Source organism: Lissotriton vulgaris, chromosome 2_1, assembly GCF_964263255.1.
Source record: "Lissotriton vulgaris chromosome 2_1, aLisVul1.2, whole genome shotgun sequence".
Lineage (NCBI taxonomy): Eukaryota > Metazoa > Chordata > Amphibia > Caudata > Salamandridae > Lissotriton > Lissotriton vulgaris.
The window spans coordinates 1,391,037,509-1,391,057,570 of NC_141687.1; the positions used below are offsets into that span (position 1 = coordinate 1,391,037,509).

Below are 20,062 nucleotides of genomic sequence, written 5' to 3' on the forward strand. Positions count from 1 at the left end.
ATCTCTCAGGGAAGCCAGGAAGGGTTTCGCAGCGGTCGAAGCGCCTTGGGACCCTACGGGTAAGTAGTGCGCTATATAAATGCCTATACATACATTGATACAGGGCCAATATCATTTTGTCTCAGGCACGAAACACTTCACTGTGAATGCCCCGATTACTTACCGGTAATCTCCACTACTCAGAGTATAGTCTTCCTCGCCACATGACTAACAAAGTGAGCTTCAGCTCCACACCAGAACCCCCAAAGCAAAAAGTCAGCCTCCCATGCCTTCCATCCCTTCCCAATATGGCTGACCCATTACACCCCTGACCCCTATAAGAGGCAGGCCGGCCCAACCCATCAGCCTGAAACTACCAAGCATAAACATGAAGCCGATAGCCAGACAGGGAGGGAGGGATGGGAACTCATGTGGCGAGGAAGACTATACTCTGAGTAATGAAGATTACCGGTAAGTAATCGGGGCATTACCTCCATGTTAGTCTTCCTCGCCACACGACTAACAAAGTCAGCACATACCAAAGCCAAGCGGCTTCATGGAAACTCACAAGAAACCAATGGACCAGAATGAGACCCCCACGGAACAGGACAAACCAAACAGGCTAGACGAGCGGAAGAACCACCCAAGAGAGGCAACCACAAGCCAGAAGAACCAGCCCGGAACTGAAAGACAACAGAAGGGCTGAAAACCCGGACCCCCTAGACACGAAGTGCCGCCAGAAAAGGTGTCCCAGGAAAGACCGAAGGAGGACAGAGAAAGCACGGCACCAGACTGCACAGAGCCAAAAGCAACAGCAACAGGCACCAAAAGAGAAAGCAGCAACCCACCAAGACAGCCCAACAGACAGACAAAAGTGAGAGGGGGCAAGAACCCATGACACAGAGGGCAACCCCACCACAGCAACCAACAAAAAAGCCACCGCAGCAAGAGAGACGCAGTCCGAAAAACACAGCAACACTTCAAGGGAGGCCAACACAAAGGGACCCCCGGAAAGGATCGGGACTACGAGAGAACAGAGGCAGGCACAAAGCAAAAAAGACCCAGGAAGGAGCCGGAAATGACACTGAAGAGACCCGGCTACCAAGGGAACCCAACCAGCCAACCGAGAAAGGCGGAAGGCCCAGAGGCTCGCCCATGGAGGCTGTAGGGCGGAAGGGACCAGGGCAAGCTACCAGAAAGGAATCGAACGGCCATTAAAAGAAATCAGAGGTGCCTACGTCCGTACATGAGGAAAAAGAAACATCGAAAACACCTGGAATTGAACACTCAACTTTGAGGGGAAGAGTATAAGACCACATCCACTAGGCCACAGGGACTCACCCAGAGGACCCTAAGCAGAAGAAAAAACATGGAGCCCGAAGGAAGGGACACGCTGCGCGGCGGGCCGAGACCGCCATCCCAGGAACGCCCCACAAGAAGGAAGCGAGCACCCAGGAGAAACAGGGCGAAACAAGCCCAAGCCACGTCAATACTCCCAGAGAGCCACCGAGCCAACAGGCCCCAGAACCCCAAAACCAGGGACAAAAAAAAAAGGACACAAAGCCACACCGAAAGCGCAGGACCCCGCCAGGGAGAAGAGAACTGGGAGTAGCACCCCCGGGCACCCAACAGCACCGCCAGACACAAAAACCAGAAAGGGAAAGCCAGAAAGCAGGGGCAGGACAAAAAACCTGCACCCACATAGGCCCAACACGGACCAAAGAGTAACATTGCCCAAGCCAACCATCGTAGCAGCGGACGCCAATGGAGACGCACTCAGGCGAGCACCACCAACCGGACAAAAACCCTGGCCAGTCCACAGAGTCCATAGATCCAGAACCCCTGGAAGTAAAAGGACCCCAGGAAAGTGCAAAGCAGGGGGCTCGAGGAGAACCCCTATCCAGGCACCAAGAGGCCCGACCAACAGTACCGTAGGAGAGCAGACGAGAACATGAGCTGACAGGGCGGTACTGCCGGAGCCAGAAGAAAAGAGACCCAGGCAAGGACAGCACCATTGCGCCAAAAGGTCAACAGGGGGCGAACCCCGCAAACACCCCGGTGCACGAAGCAGGGGAGAAACCGCCTAGGTGAGCAACCAGAAGCCCCCACAGGGCCAGGGCAAATTCCAGAGAAGCCAAGGAATGGGCGACAGAAAACCTACCAACCGACCCAGCACCGACCGGTAACCCCCGCACGCCACAAAGGGAGGCAAAGGCCCCCTGCACCCGGGAAGGACACGGACCCCTCAGGAGAGGCAGCCCAAACCCAGGAAGACCCAGGCTGGGACACACCAAGGCGCAAACCAGTACAGATCCAGTCAGTAACCCAGAGCAGAGGAGGGCAGATGCACACAGGGCAAGTAGGCCAAGGGACCCAGGAAGACCAAGGACGGGAAGCATGACCAAAGGCAAGGCGTAGTACCAAAAAGGCTGCAGCAGCCAGCCACAGATCAGCACAGAAGACACCCGAGAGGGTGTCACAGAGAGGAAGCAAAGGCCGCCAACACCCAGGAAGGGGAAACCAGAACAGAAAGACCACCTGACCCACTGGCAGACTGGGTGGGAAGGGAGCCACCGGGGCAAGAAAAAGGGACACCCACGGGAACAGGCGGAGACGGGAAGGCCCACAGGGCACAAAGACCAACCGAAAGGGGAGGGTCCCCAACGGACAGACTGAAAGCACAACAAGAGACAAAAGCACCCAAAACACTCCCTGTGAAGGGCCCAGACTAGGGGAACAACCCGGACAGGAACAGCGGGGGCCACAAAAAAACAGACTAAGGGGGACAGCCACCCAAGGGAGGAGACCCACCACAGAGCCACAGCTCGACGGACCGACCCTGGGAGCCCAACAACCGACGGCGACCCAGCAGAGGCGAAACATAACGTGTAAGTGCAAAGCACACAAATCACCCAAGGGCCTCAAGGGGCTAAATCACAGGAGGCAACGGTCACCTAGTGGAAAGGAACTCATATCGCCCCAAGATGGAGGAAAAGACAGAGTAGACCCGCCAGGAGAAGAACCTGCGACCATGAGGACAAACACAGGCCTCAACAGCGGACCCATGAGATCACCGTGCCATCAGACCCAGCCATGGAAAAGGCCCCCTTAGCAGAGGCCCCAACCCCCAGGACGCGAGGGAACCACGACCGGGAGAGTAACGCAAGGCCGCCAATCGAGACAGGCAACCGGGGACGCAACCGCCATGGACTGGAAAAGAAAAGGCCAGACTACAAGAGCAGCAGCAGAAGAAAAAGCCCACCCGGAGACCACTGAAGCGGCCCAGGGAAGGACGCATGGGGCAGACAGCGGCACGGCCCCATAAGACATACCGTAGCCCTCGGAAATCCAAACCTAGAGAGGGTACCCAACGGAAAGGAAAAGGGTCCAAGAACAATACCTGGGAGGGGACCTCTTGATCAGCAGTCAAATGCTCCCCCACTGAGTGCCACAGCATATAGTACGGAGGAACCGCAGGACAATGCTCGCAACACACTAGGCCAGGAACACACACCCCACCAGGCAAGAGGACGCCGCAAGAGTGACCAATAGCCTAGTGATGGTAAAACTACAGGTTGTTAACAAAAACCCAAAGGCGTCAAGGTGCTGGGGGCTCTCGGGAAGAGTAAGCCGGCTATTGCCCAGAGACACGTGGTGCTGGGCTGATCGGCTGCCATTAGGGATCGAACCGCGAGCCCCTGGGTTCCAGGGCCAGATGCGCTGGCCGCTGCACCACACCACTTCCCCAAAAGCAAGAGCGGATGACCACTCCACAGAATCCCACATGGCAATCGCAGAAAAAAACATTCCAGAAAGGACCCAAAACGCGACAAGCAGCGCACGCTTAACAGGGAAAACCAGGAGCACCCACACCACGAAAGGCATGCCGGCACGAAAGATGTGTACACCCACAGGACCACGCTCAACCGAGCGGCCCAGACGAGAACTGAACCTGTGACAATGAACATGAACAGAGGCCCCAACCAAGTACATCCAAACCAAAACATAGACCCTGCAAAGAGCCCGTGAGCGCAGGGAGAGCAGGAGAATCAGACAGAACAAGGGAGACTGATAGAGCCCAAAGGACGCGCCCCCCCAATCAACCCGTGAAAACATGGAGGGAAACCGGGGCCCGCAACCAGGGAGGAAATGTAAATAAACACATACACAGAGCCCTGGCAACGAAAAGTACAAATAGATGTCCCCAACAGATATCACATCAGTGATATTATTTACAGTACAGCGTGCAAGCATTTTCAAACGAACACCGAAATAGCACACAAATGAATATCAGTCCTTACCATATGCCGAATCCACGAACTGGCAATAGCTGTAACCAGTCACTTGCTGACTCACATGAACCTCTGAAGTGAAGCCGAAGGCTCCTGGCCCCGCCCCCTGGTCCGAGGCGAGGAGCCGAAACATGGAGGCTCACAAGAGCAAACAGCCTGGTCCCACCCGACAGATGTCGGGAAAGAAACGTGGGAAGAAGCGGCACCCGGCTGCGTAGTCGACCCCCGCAAACTCCCGCAGGACAGACCGAAGCTTGAGGCAGCAAGCCATTTCCCGCCGTGCAGAATCCCCAGGCAGCGCCGAGGACTGCACCTGCCCCGGCCGAAGGTGAGTCTGTGAAAAGCGGGACCCAGCAGGGGGGAGGTCTCGAATCCTGCCTCAGGGGACCAAGGTCAGAGCGCCGAACGAGCTGAGCTGCTGGGGGAGAGCTCGGAGGCCAGACCCATGGGGCTGACAGCGCAGGCCGTACAAAGGCCGGGGTGCACATGGTGGCGTGGCCGCAGAAACGGGCTGGTCAAGGCAGACCCACCCCCGCAACAGGGCAGGGGTACACGGGGAAACTGAAAGAATACACTGCCAACAAATTACTCTGCAGTGTAAACCTGATGAAAGGAGCGCCCCGTCACACCAAAAACCAGTGCAAGGACAGTGAGAAGGGGGGCAAGACCCCACCGGGAACCCCCAAGTAGAAGCACTGCTACAGGAGCTCAACGCACCTCCCGGGAAAAAATTAAACAACAACTAACCGCGTCACAGCCAAAACTGAAAGACACACGAACAATGCGAAAGAGCACCGGTGAGACAGAGGTACTATGACCCTGACAGGGCGAGGCGAGGGGTCGCAGGGAGCAGGCACAGCAGAGCCCCAGACCACCCCGCTCTCCCCCTCTATTGACCCCTGGCCCGCTAAGGCAGAGCCTAAACAGTCCCAGAAGAGACCAGGGGAAGGAAGGGGGGGGGGGTCCAAAGGCCACAGAGCCCACTAGCGCAAGACCACCAACCAAGGACCCAAGCTCCCGCTACAGCAGGAGCCACCTACCTGAAGGCGCATCTGGAGAGTAAACGTGCGCAGAACTAAAAAAACAGGCTGATGGGTTGGGCCGCCCGCCTCTTATAGAGGTCAGGTGTGTAGTGGGTCGGCCATATTGGGAAGGGATGGGAGGCATGGGAGGCTGACTTTTTGCTTTGGAGGGTTCTGGTGTGGAGCTGAAGCTCACTTTGTTAATCATGTGGCAAGGAAGACTAACGAGGAGGTAATGTCATAGACGACATGTGCTGCCTTATAATCATGAAGAGAACAAGACACGTGGAAGTGGGAACCAAAGCATGGACATAACCCGGAGAGAGGCTGCCACGGCTGTCCAAGCCTCAGCTGCTGGTTGGGTCAGAGCGACTCCTTTGCTTGTTGAAGACCGGAATTTCAGATCAAGCCTATATCTTATTCACTTGCAATCAAGGCAAGCACTGTGGTACAGAGGGGCAGCACGCTTCATAAAGTCAAACATATGTGTCTTATAACGATGTCAAACAAGTATCTTATAATCAGGTCAAAAATGTATCTTATAACAAGGGCAAACATGTGTCGCACACAAGCACTGTAGCGCCACCAGCTCACGGACAGGTCTCTTAAATGTCTTGCATTGGTTTGTCGCTGAATTACAGATCACAGGTTTGAGCCCCTTAGACATCTCAATATTATGTAGGTTTTTAGAATGAAAGGGAAAAGTTCTATGTTCAGAATTTTTCAAAGGTACTTGGAAGAACTAAGACATTTATTAAAAATGCTGTTTACAAATGGAGTGGCTATAGCACCTGCTCCACCCTCCAGGGTACATCTTTCAAGAGTCTTTTCAAGCTGCTCTGTCTGAAGGCTCGGGGAGCAGTGGAGCAGCCGATCTGAGGAACTGCATGGCACAGAAGTGACACAGCCATGTCCCTTTTCTATTACTCTGAACCAGTGCAGCATCAGGCATATTTCTCCATTCATGTGCCCAAACGTTGTGCTTCTTTGCTGTTGCTCCTGTGGTGCACTGTCAAAAACCCAAGGTAAATGCCTGTCTGGAGCTTCCGTAACCCATGATTTGTGGTAATTATTAGCCTATAATCTGGCAAAAAAGAATTTCCACAAGTTTGTCTCATGCCCAGGTTGACCAACAGAGCACGCAAGTATCACCTTAGAATGATTTTGAATAAAGAAAGATTACAAAAACAATTGTGGTTAAGGGCAAGGGACCATAAGGTGTATTGCAAAGTGGGAAGCTTTGGCAGGTGCAGAAACAGTAACAAGATTTAAGATTTTGAAATGCAAAGTATCATCAATGAAGAAATTGAGGTTTCCAGATCTCTGGCAGAGTTTGGGCATAGATTTCTTAAGACCATGAAATGTGTTGCCAACAAAATATGTTTATCATTGTATTAGGGGATCATACTTCCAAGCGGTCAAAAGCACCTTTTTTAGGCATCCTGAAATTAAATCTGAAATGTAATGAGTGTTAAAATTACTGGAGGATGGATTCTCTAGGAACAAAGCGTTTGTATCAGACAATGGTGTCTGGTTTATATCAGAGGGGATGCAATGATTTAGGGAAAGGCATACAACATTAAAGATGAAGCATATATCATCCCCCAAACAATATACACCTGAGAGAGTGAAAAAAACTGGTTGTGGGCAAAATGAGATTGGGGATAGCGAGAGGAATTTTCTCTCATAGGTAATGTAAGATAGATGCTCTGAGTTTATTGAAATATGCCCGGAGACCACTCGGTTTAAGGATCTCAGGGGTAGAGAAGCAACAGCCCTACCAGAGAAGAGAAGGAATTAGTTCAGAGGAAGAAATAAAGAGCTATGGAGATGACTGAGGAAAGTCAGATGAAAGGTATGAGGTATGATGGATTGGAGCGTGTAGAGGCAAAAGGCGTCAAAATGGGAAAGGTTGTGAGAGTGAGATTTACAGTTAAGATGAATAAGGGGTAATTGATGTAGTGTGAGGAGATGTTGGGGAAATGGGTTTTTGTGCAAGTAGAATCAGGCCCATGGTGGGATTTATAAAGGATAGTGCTGGTTAATGGAGTGGAAAGGGATGGAGGGTGGCAGACTGGAATAAAGCTGGTTGCGGACTGTGGAAGCCTTTGAAGGTTTAGGAGGAGTTGCAATGCTTTCCAAGACACATGGAGTAAGTGTTTAAATGACATGCTGAACTAAAGGATCACAATTTTGGTGTAGCTAATACTTCTTGCTTTACTGTGTCAGTAGCTGTGTCTCTGTTTACTGTGGTTGTGATATTTTGATAGGACAAAATGCAGATTTCTTGAGCATGGACTAAATCTTGTCATGAGTGGGGCATTGATCAGTGTGCTTAAGTGTCAGATGCTTACGATAGTTCCTGGTGCCAGGAGTGTACATCTGTGTTCACAGTGTGTGGGCTACTAGAGCTGGGGTCACAACTAGTGTGGGTATGTCACATTATCAACTTGAAAGTACAGTAATTACTCCTCAGAGGCAAACAGATCTAGAATGATATTTGAAGATACCTCAAAGTTCAAAAGAACTGAAAAACTGCCATGCTGCAATTTGAGGTGAGATATAATAAATCCAGTGTTCTAGAATTCTCAGTCCTAATAATTGGCTTGTGTCGCAGGTGCTCCTATCATGCATGCCTCTGTTAATTCTAGCTTGCTTGTGTTCTGAAGGTCTTAACTCGAATTCTTGAATGCACAAATGCGAATCACTGAATTAGTATCAGAACTGAGTGGTAACAGGTTTGTGTTGCAAAACACTTGCAGGGCTTTTGTTCTGAGATCCCATGTTAATAAACGGAGGGGCGTCAATGCTTGTGTTCCAACTTCTAAGCATGTGACAACTGTGTATTATGTACCTGCATTGTATTTATGTTGTTATCATTTGTCAACTAGAACTGTGATTGAGATGTATTGTTACAGAAGAGTGAAAATATAAAAGTAAAGATCCATAGAATATTATGTTTTTTGAAACCGAGAAGCAGATGCACAGTCACTGCTTTGATGAATTTTGCCGAGATTGGCCATCTTTCATATCTTCAACCCATTGCACATTTTTGTGATTTGTAGGGCTCCACAGAAACTCATCAATAAATCTAGTACATTTAAGCCAAACAAACACCAACAGATCTGGCTACTCCAGATTTCAGAAAATACTTTTCTATTAATGTGGATCATGTAGTCACTGAAGCAAGCTGCCTCAGTTCGGCTTCTGTACTTAGTAAAACAATTATCCCTTCCCTAACCCTTGTTTTTCATCAAGAAACAAGGAGCTCGTATTGCAAGCACGAGGGCTGCTTGGAAAAAAAAGAGCAATAGCTCTTAGACAAGAGCACCCAGGAAAGAGGATGGAACAGGAAGAACACAAAAAAGAGCAAGAAGTAAAATAAACGACAAAAGATAACAAAACAAGAGGTGAAAGAAAATAAGTGAAAAACTGATTAAATACCGAAATAAAGATTGAAACGGGGTTAGAGTTAGAAGAGAGACTTTTTAGAAGAGGGTTAGAGAAGGAGAATTGGAAAAAACATCAGAAGAGGCAAAGGGGCTGAGTGAAGCAAGGAGAGCAATAAGGTGGGAGATAGGAAGAGCAGTAAAAAAAGGAATGGAATGGAGAAAATGTTCGCTAGGGCAAAAGATGGTGATGGGGCTTAACAATTTGCGCAAGGCAGAGAAGCCGAAAGAAACCATAAGACATTGAAACAAAAGAAAAAATATGAAGAGAAAAGAAAAGCGTGAAAAAGAGAACAATCAAGGCAAGATAACAGTAAGGGGAATGCAAGGCAGGGAAAGAGCAGGCAACCACATTTGAAAATGATTGGCGGTATTAACCGCAATTACGTTAAGAACAGTTAATGTCACCGAATGAAGTACCTGGGGCAAGGAGGAAGAATACTTCTAGATTACCTGCGATGGTGACTTGGTTAATGTCAATGCGGGCACTTCTCCAAGGGTGGCAGGAGCTGCGGGGGCCGATGGGGTGACGGCAGCTGGAAGGTCCTCCTCAGGCTTGTGGTTGGCAGCCTTGGTCTCTGGGCTGGTGAGCGGAGAGCCGTCTGAAGGAAGCGATGGGGGTTTGCCTACTTTTACAGAGCTCGTCTCACTACACAAACAAAAAAATATTTCAAAGACTTAGAGAGTGAAGAGAGAGCACAAGCACAGCAGTGGATCAGACTGGGCACCATACTTTATTAATACGCTTTCCTGCAAACGCAAAAATTTGACGCCCCAAATACGGAAGAAATAGTACTTGCTATCCACTGGGTTCATTGCAATGTAGATGACTGCGAGGTGGACAGAAATATGTGTATTGAGAGAGAATCTACTAAAAATAATACTTCTGATGTTTCAAAGATAAGAATAAGTACCCCTTTTTTCTATATAGAACTTGAGTTTTGGTAAGGACTCTTGATTATGCTCCAATCAAACCCAAACTTTAAAGGTCCGTATCATGCAAGGCATTGGTCGCGTACCTCTTCTATAAAGCTACTGCATAAGCTGTGAAGTCTAACGTCCACAAGCGGTGGGTGCCATTATGTTTAGTATCTCCAGCTTATCTTAGCCTGGTCCCCTTTAATCGGATTTCATTTATTTAGATCATATTTTTCTGTGAATTATAGATATGCACTATTAAATGCCGACTCGGCGTCGGCACAACATGTGGAGAAGTGTGGCTCAGGGGTTAGAGGCGGCAGACCCGGAAGCTGAGATCAGTCCTGGACCAGGGTTCAATTCCCCGCCTCGGCGCGTCTTGGGCTCAAAAATTCCACGGACTCGATAATTCTCGTTCCGGTGCCTACTCGACTCACGGGTTCACACTCTGCTGACTCTGGGCAATAGCTTAATCTCCACTACGGCCCCTCGCGGCGGGATGCCTGGTTTTCACCTTGTGGATACCCTGCTGGGGTTATCTCACAGGGGAATACCAGGACGGGTTCCCAAGGCAAGCGCCTTGATGCCTTCGGGTGATACGTGCGCTATATAAATCGCAATACATTTACATTTACATACATCCTGTGATTCTGGGCAGATCGTTTAATCTCATCATGGACAGCGCCTGGATTCTCTCACTGGTGATGAGTCGCGCTACATAATTCTACAAACAAATACTGGTATTGGCTGCAGATTGGTGTGATGTAGCAGTTTACTACATACTAGGGGAAGGCGACTGAGGGGAAAAGAACATTTTCCCTAAAGCATAGTCAAAATTGCCTCTTTCCAGATCGGCAAAAGTAAAGAGCGTAAGTGCACAGTGGGTGGACAGGGTACAAGATGGGAATGAAAGAGGGACAGAATGAGAATTGGGATAAAGAAAGATTGATTGCAATTACATTCTAGCAAAGAAAGGATGTGTTTGCAAGTGATCACCATGTCCAAATAATTCTACTCAAAATCTAATTTATTTCTTTCAGGTAAGAAGAATACCAGCGAAATGCATTCCCAAGTAGGGAGCACAGCATCCCGAAAAGAGATTCTTTTACACTCTTGCAACCAGTGCTGCTCGGTTGGTTCCTTTTGGATCTGGTCGGACCTGCGGCAGCACACCACAAGGGGCAGCTGGGCTACAACCAGATCGTAACCCATCATTTTATACACCAGAGCTATATCTGTTTTACGGGTTGACTGCAGTCCCGAGTTCCCCAGCAGGTAAGAAGGCAGTACTTCCAGGAGGAGTCTCACAGGGCCTCCAACTTGAACTGGACTGGAGATGGGAGTAAACGTAGGAAGGTGTGGAACCTAGGGATGGATACCAAAACGGACCAAAAATACAATGAAGCACTGCACCACAGAAAAGTAAACCAACATTTGGGAGTGCCACTTCAATACAATTTCTGCCCTGGTAAAACCTTGGTGGAGACATTGCCTTCAACCAACCACCATCCTGACAGAATCTCCAGTGAGCTATCTCCAAATCTGGTAAGGAGGCGAATATATGTCGAAATCCCGCATACAATCATCCCGCATTTTTCATCCCGCATATACTATAAGGCCGCAAACTAAAAGAACTAAAACTTTTAGAACGAATATGCCTTTAGCACGCATGCCTTTACAACGCAAAAGCATGCATGTTAAAGGTATACTCATTGTAAAAGTTTAAAAGGTAAGTGAAAGTACACTACCCGACCATACACTACCAAACACTACCCTACACTACAGTCCTTTTACTACATTTACACTACCCAGCACGACCCCCCAACACTACCATTAAGCACTTTACTTCCCTACACAAACACTACAACAGTACCTTAATACACTACCCCCAGCATGACCCTACACAACACTACAATACTACACTAAACCACTACACCCCAGCATTACCCTACACTACACAAACACTACACCACTATCCTAAAACACAACCCCAGCATGACCCTACACTACACAAACACTACACTACCCTAAACCCTAAAACACTACCCCCAGCATGACCCTACCCTACGCAAACACTACAACACTACCCTAAACCCTAAAACACTACCCCCAGCATGACCCTACATTACGGAAACACTACAACACTACCCTAAACCCTAAAACACTACCCCCAGCATGACCCTACACTACGCAAACACTACAACACTACCCTAAACCCTAAAACACTACCCCCAGCATGACCCTACACTATGCAAACACTACAACACTACCCTAAACCCTAAAACACTACCCCCAGCATGACCCTACATTACGCAAACACTACAACACTACCCTAAACCCTAAAACACTACCCCCAGCATGACCCTACATTACGCAAACACTACAACACAACCCTAAACCCTAAAACACCCCCAGCATGACCCTACACTACGCAAACAGTACAACACTACCCTAAAACACTACCCCCAGCATGACCCTACACTACGCAAACACTACAACACTACCCTAAACCCTGAAACACTACCCCCAGCATGACCCTACATTACGCAAACACTACAACACTACCCTAAAACACTACCCCCAGCATGACCCTACACTACGCAAACACTACAACACTACCCTAAACCCTAAAACACTACCCCCAGCATGACCCTACACTACGCAAACACTACAACACTACCCTAAACCCTAAAACACTACCCCCAGCATGACCCTACATTACGCAAACACTACAACACTACCCTAAACCCTAAAACACTACCCCCAGCATGACCCTACACTACGCAAACACTACAACACTACCCTAAACCCTAAAACACTACCCCCAGCATGACCCTACACTACGCAAACACTACAACACTACCCTAAACCCTAAAACACTACCCCCAGCATGACCCTACATTACGCAAACACTACAACACTACCCTAAACCATAAAACACTACCCCCAGCATGACCCTACATTACGCAAACACTACAACACTACCCTAAACCCTAAAACACTACCCCCAGCATGACCCTACACTACGCAAACACTACCCTAAACCCTAAAACACTACCCCCAGCATGACCCTACACTACGCAAACACTACCCTAAACCCTAAAACACTACCCCCAGCATGACCCTACATTACGCAAACACTACAACACTACCCTAAACCCTAAAACACTACCCCCAGCATGACCCTACATTACGCAAACACTACAACACTACCCTAAACCCTAAAACACTACCCCCAGCATGACCCTACACAACACAAACACTACAACACTACCCTAAACCCTAAAACACTACCCCCAGCATGACCCTACACTACGCAAACACTACAACACTACCCTAAACCCTAAAACACTACCCCCAGCATGACCCTACATTACGCAAACACTACAACACTACCCTAAACCCTAAAGCACTACCCCCAGCATGACCCTACACTACTCAAACACTACAACACTACCCTAAACCCTAAAACACTACCCCCAGCATGACCTTACACTACGCAAAGACTACAACACTACCCTAAACCCTAAAACGCTACCCCCAGCATGAACCTACACTACGCAAACACTACAACACTACCCTACCCCCTAAAACACTACTCCCAACCACTATTACACTTTCCCCAGCACGACCCTACACTAAACAACCACCCAACTCAACACTACACTAACACAACACTGCACTACACAATCACTACCCCAGCAAGACCCCCACCGTTAAAAATTAACCCAAACCCACTTACCTCTCTCATCGTCGTGGTTTACAACGCAAATACATTTACCATACATGCCTTTACAACGTAATTCGTTGTAAAGGCATGCGTGATAAAAGCACATGCGTTACAAAAAAATGTGGTATAATGGTATGCGGGCTGAAAGCAATTGCGGGATTATAGTATGCGGGCTAATGGTATGCGGGATAAAAAATGCGGGATATGGGTTGATTACCAAGGAGGCTTATCCATGGCTGGTCAGTGCTCTATAGGTGCAATGCAGTTGTACTACCACCCTGCAGATATCTTCCAAATGTTGGCCCACCAACCAAGTCAACTGAATTACTAGGGTTTCTTTGCATGCTGCGGTCATTGCCCCCTAGGTGCAGAAGCCAGATGGAGTATTGTCACCCTGCCGTGGACTAAGGGAGTCACTGGCGGTCCTCTCCTACCCTGCTTCCAGGGCCTGTCGGGTATTTATGAGAACCTATTGAGCTCTTGATGGACCCTTCATTATCCTTAGAGGACCGCAAGTTTAGAAATGGCACGAGTAGGATCCAAAAGGGGGGTGGAGCAAGGTTACATCCACTAGATTGGCAAGATTCCTACCTATAAATCAGGCCGACCTCAGGTGAACGTTTTGCTGATGGAAGGAAATTGCCCTCCCTGGGGAACGCAGGATTTAGCTATACACATGGTTGTGGAAAGCCCGCCTGTGCCGACAGCTGTTGAACAGAGATTATGAATGAATGCAAATCAATGTGCTTTTAAATTTGTGTGAGAGCCTTGACAAAAGAATGAACAGTAGCCAACAACTAAAGAGGAATTTTGCATGCTCAGATTCCAATAGCTTGGCTTTTGACACCAAACTCCATAACTGGTGTTCTTTTTTATCACAAGTAGGTGGAAAGCCATCAATTTGTGGGATGCAAGTCGGGTATCATCACATTGGCCACACACTGATTTATGAGCCAGGTGACATCCACTAGAAGGCAAGGGGGATGCTGGAGTGTCTAGGTGACCACAGGCACATCCATTCTACTGGACATGAGGGTGCTCTTCAGATGAACGCAGGGGACAGCACCTTCCGAACCATGTACTGAATGTGCCACATAAACACGCACTGAATTTTGATTGCTGCACCATGTTGATCAGCTGGCTTATTAGATTTTTAGTTGGTGGGTGTTATACAGAACGTTTATATTAGATGTGTTGTTTAAGTATGGTGTCAAACAATTTACATAAACTATAATAATACTTTACAATATTGAATGCACTGATGTAGTAGGTACACAGTGTTCTTTCTAGGTATTATTTTGTGTATTGCATAGTGCGGGGCAAGGGAGGTGGTGTCAAATTGTAATCATGGGTACTGAGTTGTGCTTCAATGTCACACTTCTGCCTTGTCGCTAGTAAAGGAGTCTCAGCAAGGATTGGGCTTGCTTTTTGAACCATGGGCTTGCTTTTTGAACCATAGTGACTATCTGCCACATCCTTAGAAAGACAGTTTTCTTTAAAGCAGAACTTAAAACAGTTTCTTCACACAGGTTTACATCCACACATTGCATGCTGTCGCAAAAGGCCTTCATGCTATTATCCTTATAATCCTGCATGATCTTGAGTCACTCTTCCCCTCTTATTTTTAATGCACATCTGCTTACCGTGTATGACTCTTCTATATATAAACTACTCTCAAGTCTCAAACCTGTCTTAAATCCATTTAAAAAACATTTGCTTCTCACATACCCCCCTCTACTGATCACAACCAACTCACCAACGTACCACAAAGAAAATAATTCATGGAATGGTTTTCTTTGGCATGCAGTATTAACTCAAATAACCAATGGACTGACGACTAACGTTGGGCTCCCTGGTAGCGTGCTCCCCACCATAAAGCCCTTTACCGCCTCACTAGGGCAAGTAAGAGCTATATGAATGCAATTTTAATTCAATTTAATGGGTAATGTGATATCTCTGTCTTCCTTTGCAGTGGATGCCACTGCATGAATTCAGCTGTCAAAAAAGGCTTTTTAGAAGAAGGAAGACAAAGATCTTGGCAAAGTGCATGTCATGATGCATATAATGTGGGGGTTTTCTCAGGCGAGGGCATTGGTATGTATTTAGCAATAGCATGTTGATCATTTCAGTGCAAGGGTCACACCACTTTTTTCCTTCAGTTTTTCTGCTACCTTTGATGCCAGACAGGAACACACACTGATTGGCTGGAAGGGAGACCCACCGCCCCCTCTCCCCCCCTCACACTCCCTGATTGGCTAATGAATCTAACAGTGCCTGAATTTAAAGAATAACAAAAGATGGGAGATCAGAAGAGAGGAGTAAAAGAGATGATATCAAATTATTCAAACAAATACAAAGTATGGGACTGGAGTGAGATGGGTTGGAATGAAAAGGGAGAGTGGATAAGACTCAGTCAGTCAGTCAACACATATGTTTATTTAGACTTTAGTCTTCAAATAGAAGTTTTTAAAAGCACAAGTAACAAAGGAAATCCAAAATAAGCGACACTCAATAAGAAACAGAGGAAAACACAATTAAAACAATCACATAAAAATGTAACTGTTCCTAAAAATACTTAAAAAATATATCAATTTGACCATAAATATGTATCCACAGACGAAAAAAAAATCACCCCATAGTGCACATCACCTCAAAGAATCTCATTTCTATCTATAATTTAATTGCTTGCCCCCTATCCTTAATATCGTATTTTATAAAAACATGTTTTAATAAGGACTTCCTTTGTGCTGAATCCACAGACAATCCACAAGATTGTGAATTAGATCACCTTTCATGTTTAGGCCACATTTACAAATGTTATCTTCATTTATCAAAATGCCATGCCCTTCGGATATCAAACCTTGGGTTGACCCACATTTAAATCTCAGGAGCCTTCAACGCATCATTACATAAGGAATTTTCTCCAGATAGGAAATTGCCTCGTCTCCCATCCATGAATTTATCAAGTGGGAGACAGACTGTTTTTTATTTAAATATATTGAATCCTCCTCCTTGGAGACCTGTTTTGTTATTCTTTTCTGCTCCGCCTTACTGACCTCATCTGGTCAATACCATCTGCTATTTTTATTTTTAATTCACTACAGCAATTTAGGATTCTCCCTCTAGCTCCATGGGCCCAGGTTAGATCACTTTGCAACATCTCCCTTTTACATAGAGAAATTCTGAAAAATTCCTCGCAGTCTACTCATACCCAGAATTATCTCTGCATATACTAAGTGAGTCCACCTAGTCAGGCCTATTTATACTCTAACTGCCTTCACCATTGAAGAACATGGGAGATAGAATAGTCTTTCTAGGCACCTTCCTTCTTCGAGGTCACATCTTTTCTTGCCTTCTATGCCAACCACCTGGGCACCATACTGAAACTACGGCCTTATCATGTCCTGATATGCTGCCCGCACTGCCCATAAGGAGAGACCTCTATTGCAGCTGTCAAATTTCTTCAGTCCCCCCCACTGATAAAAGTGCCTTGTCTTGCATCGAGGCTAGATGACCACATCCTTAAATATTTATATATATTAACTCTCTTGATTTTGACTTTGTTTATTGTCAAACACAAAGTTTGCCTCATCTTTCTTATAGGGAGCACTTTGGTATTTTCCATGTTTATTTTTTTCTTCTAGCAGTAACTTGTGATTACGTCTTGTTTTCTCTGAGGGCCAATTACTGTCACATAAAAAAAACTAAATTGTCCATTTAAAAAAGATAGCTAACATGCATGCCATACATTTTATGGGCTAAAACTCTTCAATTGGCTGGATACTTTAGGGTGATCGGCCAAAAAAAGGGAAAATCGTGTCAGTGCCAAAATTCACTCTTGCCTAAGGCCAGTTCTTATATTGATCCTCTTAGAGAGGGATTACTCACTGTCTAATTCTACTTGGGCCCAATTGTCCCTATGGCGTTCCGGTAGATTAAAAGCAAATAGTTGGGAATTCTATATTTCTTTAATGCCTTCCATTGCAAGACCCAGTCAACAGAATCAAATGCAGAACTAAAATCTACAAAACAAAAATACAGTACTCAACACTGATCTATAGATATATTAGCAGTGGCCCATAAACTAAAACAGTGGTCTATCGTCAAATGACCCTCCTTAAAACCTCCTTGTGCTTGTGGGGTAATTGAATTTACTTCTTCCCACTCCTTCAAGACCTTGCCATTTATGTCCAACAGGTTTATTTGCCAGTAGTTTCCGGAGACGCACCTTTTATATATAAATTTGATTGCCACTCACTTCCAACTATGCTGAAATCTTGGGGGCGTGGACAGCAGCATGGCCCAGTAGGACGTGTGTCTGTGCTGCTCCAGCCAGCTGAAGAGATCCGACGTATTTAATGGTGGCTAGCGGTCCCTATATCTGGCGAAAACCTACTGCTGAGGGTCCCTACATACCCTGGCGACAGAAGGCAGTGGCGCGAAGTACCTGTCACTGGTGGTGACGGAGGCTGGAGTAAAGGCCCTGAGGAGACGTCCAAGATGGCGCCGCGGTGGTGCTGGGAGGAGAGGCACGGCCGAGGACGTCAGCGGCAGTGAGGGTCTGACAGTGTCCGGCGGAGTGTCCCTCGCTCTGCGGACGGGGAAGCAGTGAAGTGAGGAGCGACTGCGGAGCTCGGGCTAGGCTCCGGACTGCACACCTGATACTTGGGGGTGGAGCCGCGGCGGCCGGGACGGCCGGTCGGACCACAGACTTCGGCCCGGGCGGCATGAGGAGAGCGCAGTGAGTGTGGGGCAAGGCGAGGCGGCAGAGAAGTGCGGCACCAAGGAGATTCCTCATCCGAGATGGGCCCACAGCTGTGTTGCCGCTCTGCCTCCGAGTCCGTGGTGAGAGGCGCGGAGCATCCGGGGGCTGGTATCGGCTCTGGGAGACTGGCCCGGCGGTGAGTGACACAGAGGCTGAAGAGACCACGGCCTGGTGGAGGCAGGAGGTGGAGACGGGAGAGAGCTGTGCAGGGGGCCATTGAGGACCTTTATCATTGATCAGACATTAGCCGCCTGAGAGGCCATCTGGGCCCACGGCAGTAAGGAGGGTGTGGACCGTGCCCGACTAGTGGAAAGGCCCTGGAGGCCCAGCTGAGGTGAGGAGAGGCATAGAGAACCGGTTGGCCTGTGAGAAAGGAAGGTGCCTTAGCCCTGATTACTCTGCTGGCACATATCCCTTGTACTGTGGCTGGAGTGGGGGAGGCAGCCAGTTCGCCACTTCTTAGCGGGACGCAGCAGGGTCATCTATACCGGGCCTGCTTTGCTTTGCCCCGCCGTTCTATCTGGCTAAGAAGATGGCTGAAGTGGGTGGAGGAGCGGCGGGAACCGGAAAGGCCAGCGGATAGTAACGTCCCTGCCGAGGCGCGGATAGTGGACAGCGCAACATGGGCAAGAAAGATAGAGACCCTAGGAACCCTCGACAACGGACTCTGGACCGATTCACCGCGGCACCCCTCCCCCTGGAGACCGACTCACCGGGAGTGAGTACAGACATGGCACTATTGATGGGAGCCATACAAGCGTCCCAGCAGGACATACAGGCATCCCGTGTGACCCTGGAAACCAAGAACGGGGAAGTGGGCTCCGAGGTCACACAGTACTTTCTAAACTTAACGGAGCGCGTGACAGTGGCGAAGACTAGACTGGGGGAGGCTGAAGACACCATCCAGGACCTGAAGAAGGGTATGGCAGAGCTCCAAACCTCACATAAATAGCTCCTGCAGAAGGTGGATGATGCAGAAAACAGTGCCAGGCGCAATAACCTCCGTTTTGTGGGATTAAGGAAGGGAATTGAAGGGGCCAATATGGCGGAGTTCCTGCACGTCTGGCTGATGCGCACTTTACTGAAAGATAAGTTCTCGACCTGATTTGTGATAGAACGGGCACATCGGGCACTGATGGCAAAGCCGCCAGTGGGGGCTAGGTTGCGGCCAGTAATTGCCCACTTCCTGAATTTCTTGGACAGAGACATTATCTTAAGGGAAGCTCGGAATCTAGGGGAAATCCGTCTGAAGAACGCACAGATCATGATATTTCCGGCTTATAGCCAGGAAGTGCAGAAGCTCCTTTGACGCGGTTAAGGCTAAAGTGAGGGATCAACGTATTTAGTACATGCTTCTTTTCCTTGCAAAGTTAAAAGTCATCTACAAGGAGAGAACGTATTTCTTTTCGCACCCGGAAGACACGTGGCAGTGGCTGGAGGAGCGCCCCCTGTGACCAGACTTGCGGCCGGGGCTAGGAGGGCAACGGAGGCTGGAAAGTCCACAGAGATCTCGAGGGGATCGCCAAAGCCACAGAGACTGAGGCAAACTTGTGGAAGCAGAAATGTGGCGACCACTCCTTACCCTGTACAAGGATCAATACGGCGGCGGAGCACGGCCTCCCTGGATCACGGTCGGCTGCTGGGTTCCAGGTTTTGCTGCCTAGTGGGAACGCACTGTCAGAGGGAGAGGAAGAGCCTGGTGGTACTTCTTCGGAGGGTGATGACGCGGAGGAGCAATCACTGCATCCCCTGGTAGTGGCGATCAACGACATGGAGCAGGAATCGGTTCGGGAAGCAGGAGCATCGCAAGGGGATCCCCCGGACTCTAATTTGTGAAGCAGGGACATGCTGGACTGACCACGTATGGATTCAGTGGCCGGGGAGCACGCAAGTTGGACAACACCTTA

The 20,062-nt window shown here is 48.3% G+C and overlaps 1 protein-coding gene across 23 annotated transcripts in view; it reads right to left on the minus strand.

The window, feature by feature from the left end:
* The window catches only part of BIN1 (bridging integrator 1), a 556,732-nt gene that overhangs the window by 165,620 nt on the left and 371,050 nt on the right, over positions 1-20,062 (minus strand). For all 23 annotated transcript variants that reach the window (XM_086957148.1, XM_086957143.1, XM_086957146.1 and 20 more), the window contains one exon: positions 9,196-9,391. In XM_086957148.1, coding sequence (XP_086813274.1) covers positions 9,196-9,391 — 196 coding nt within the window. The remainder of the gene's footprint in view (positions 1-9,195; positions 9,392-20,062) is intronic.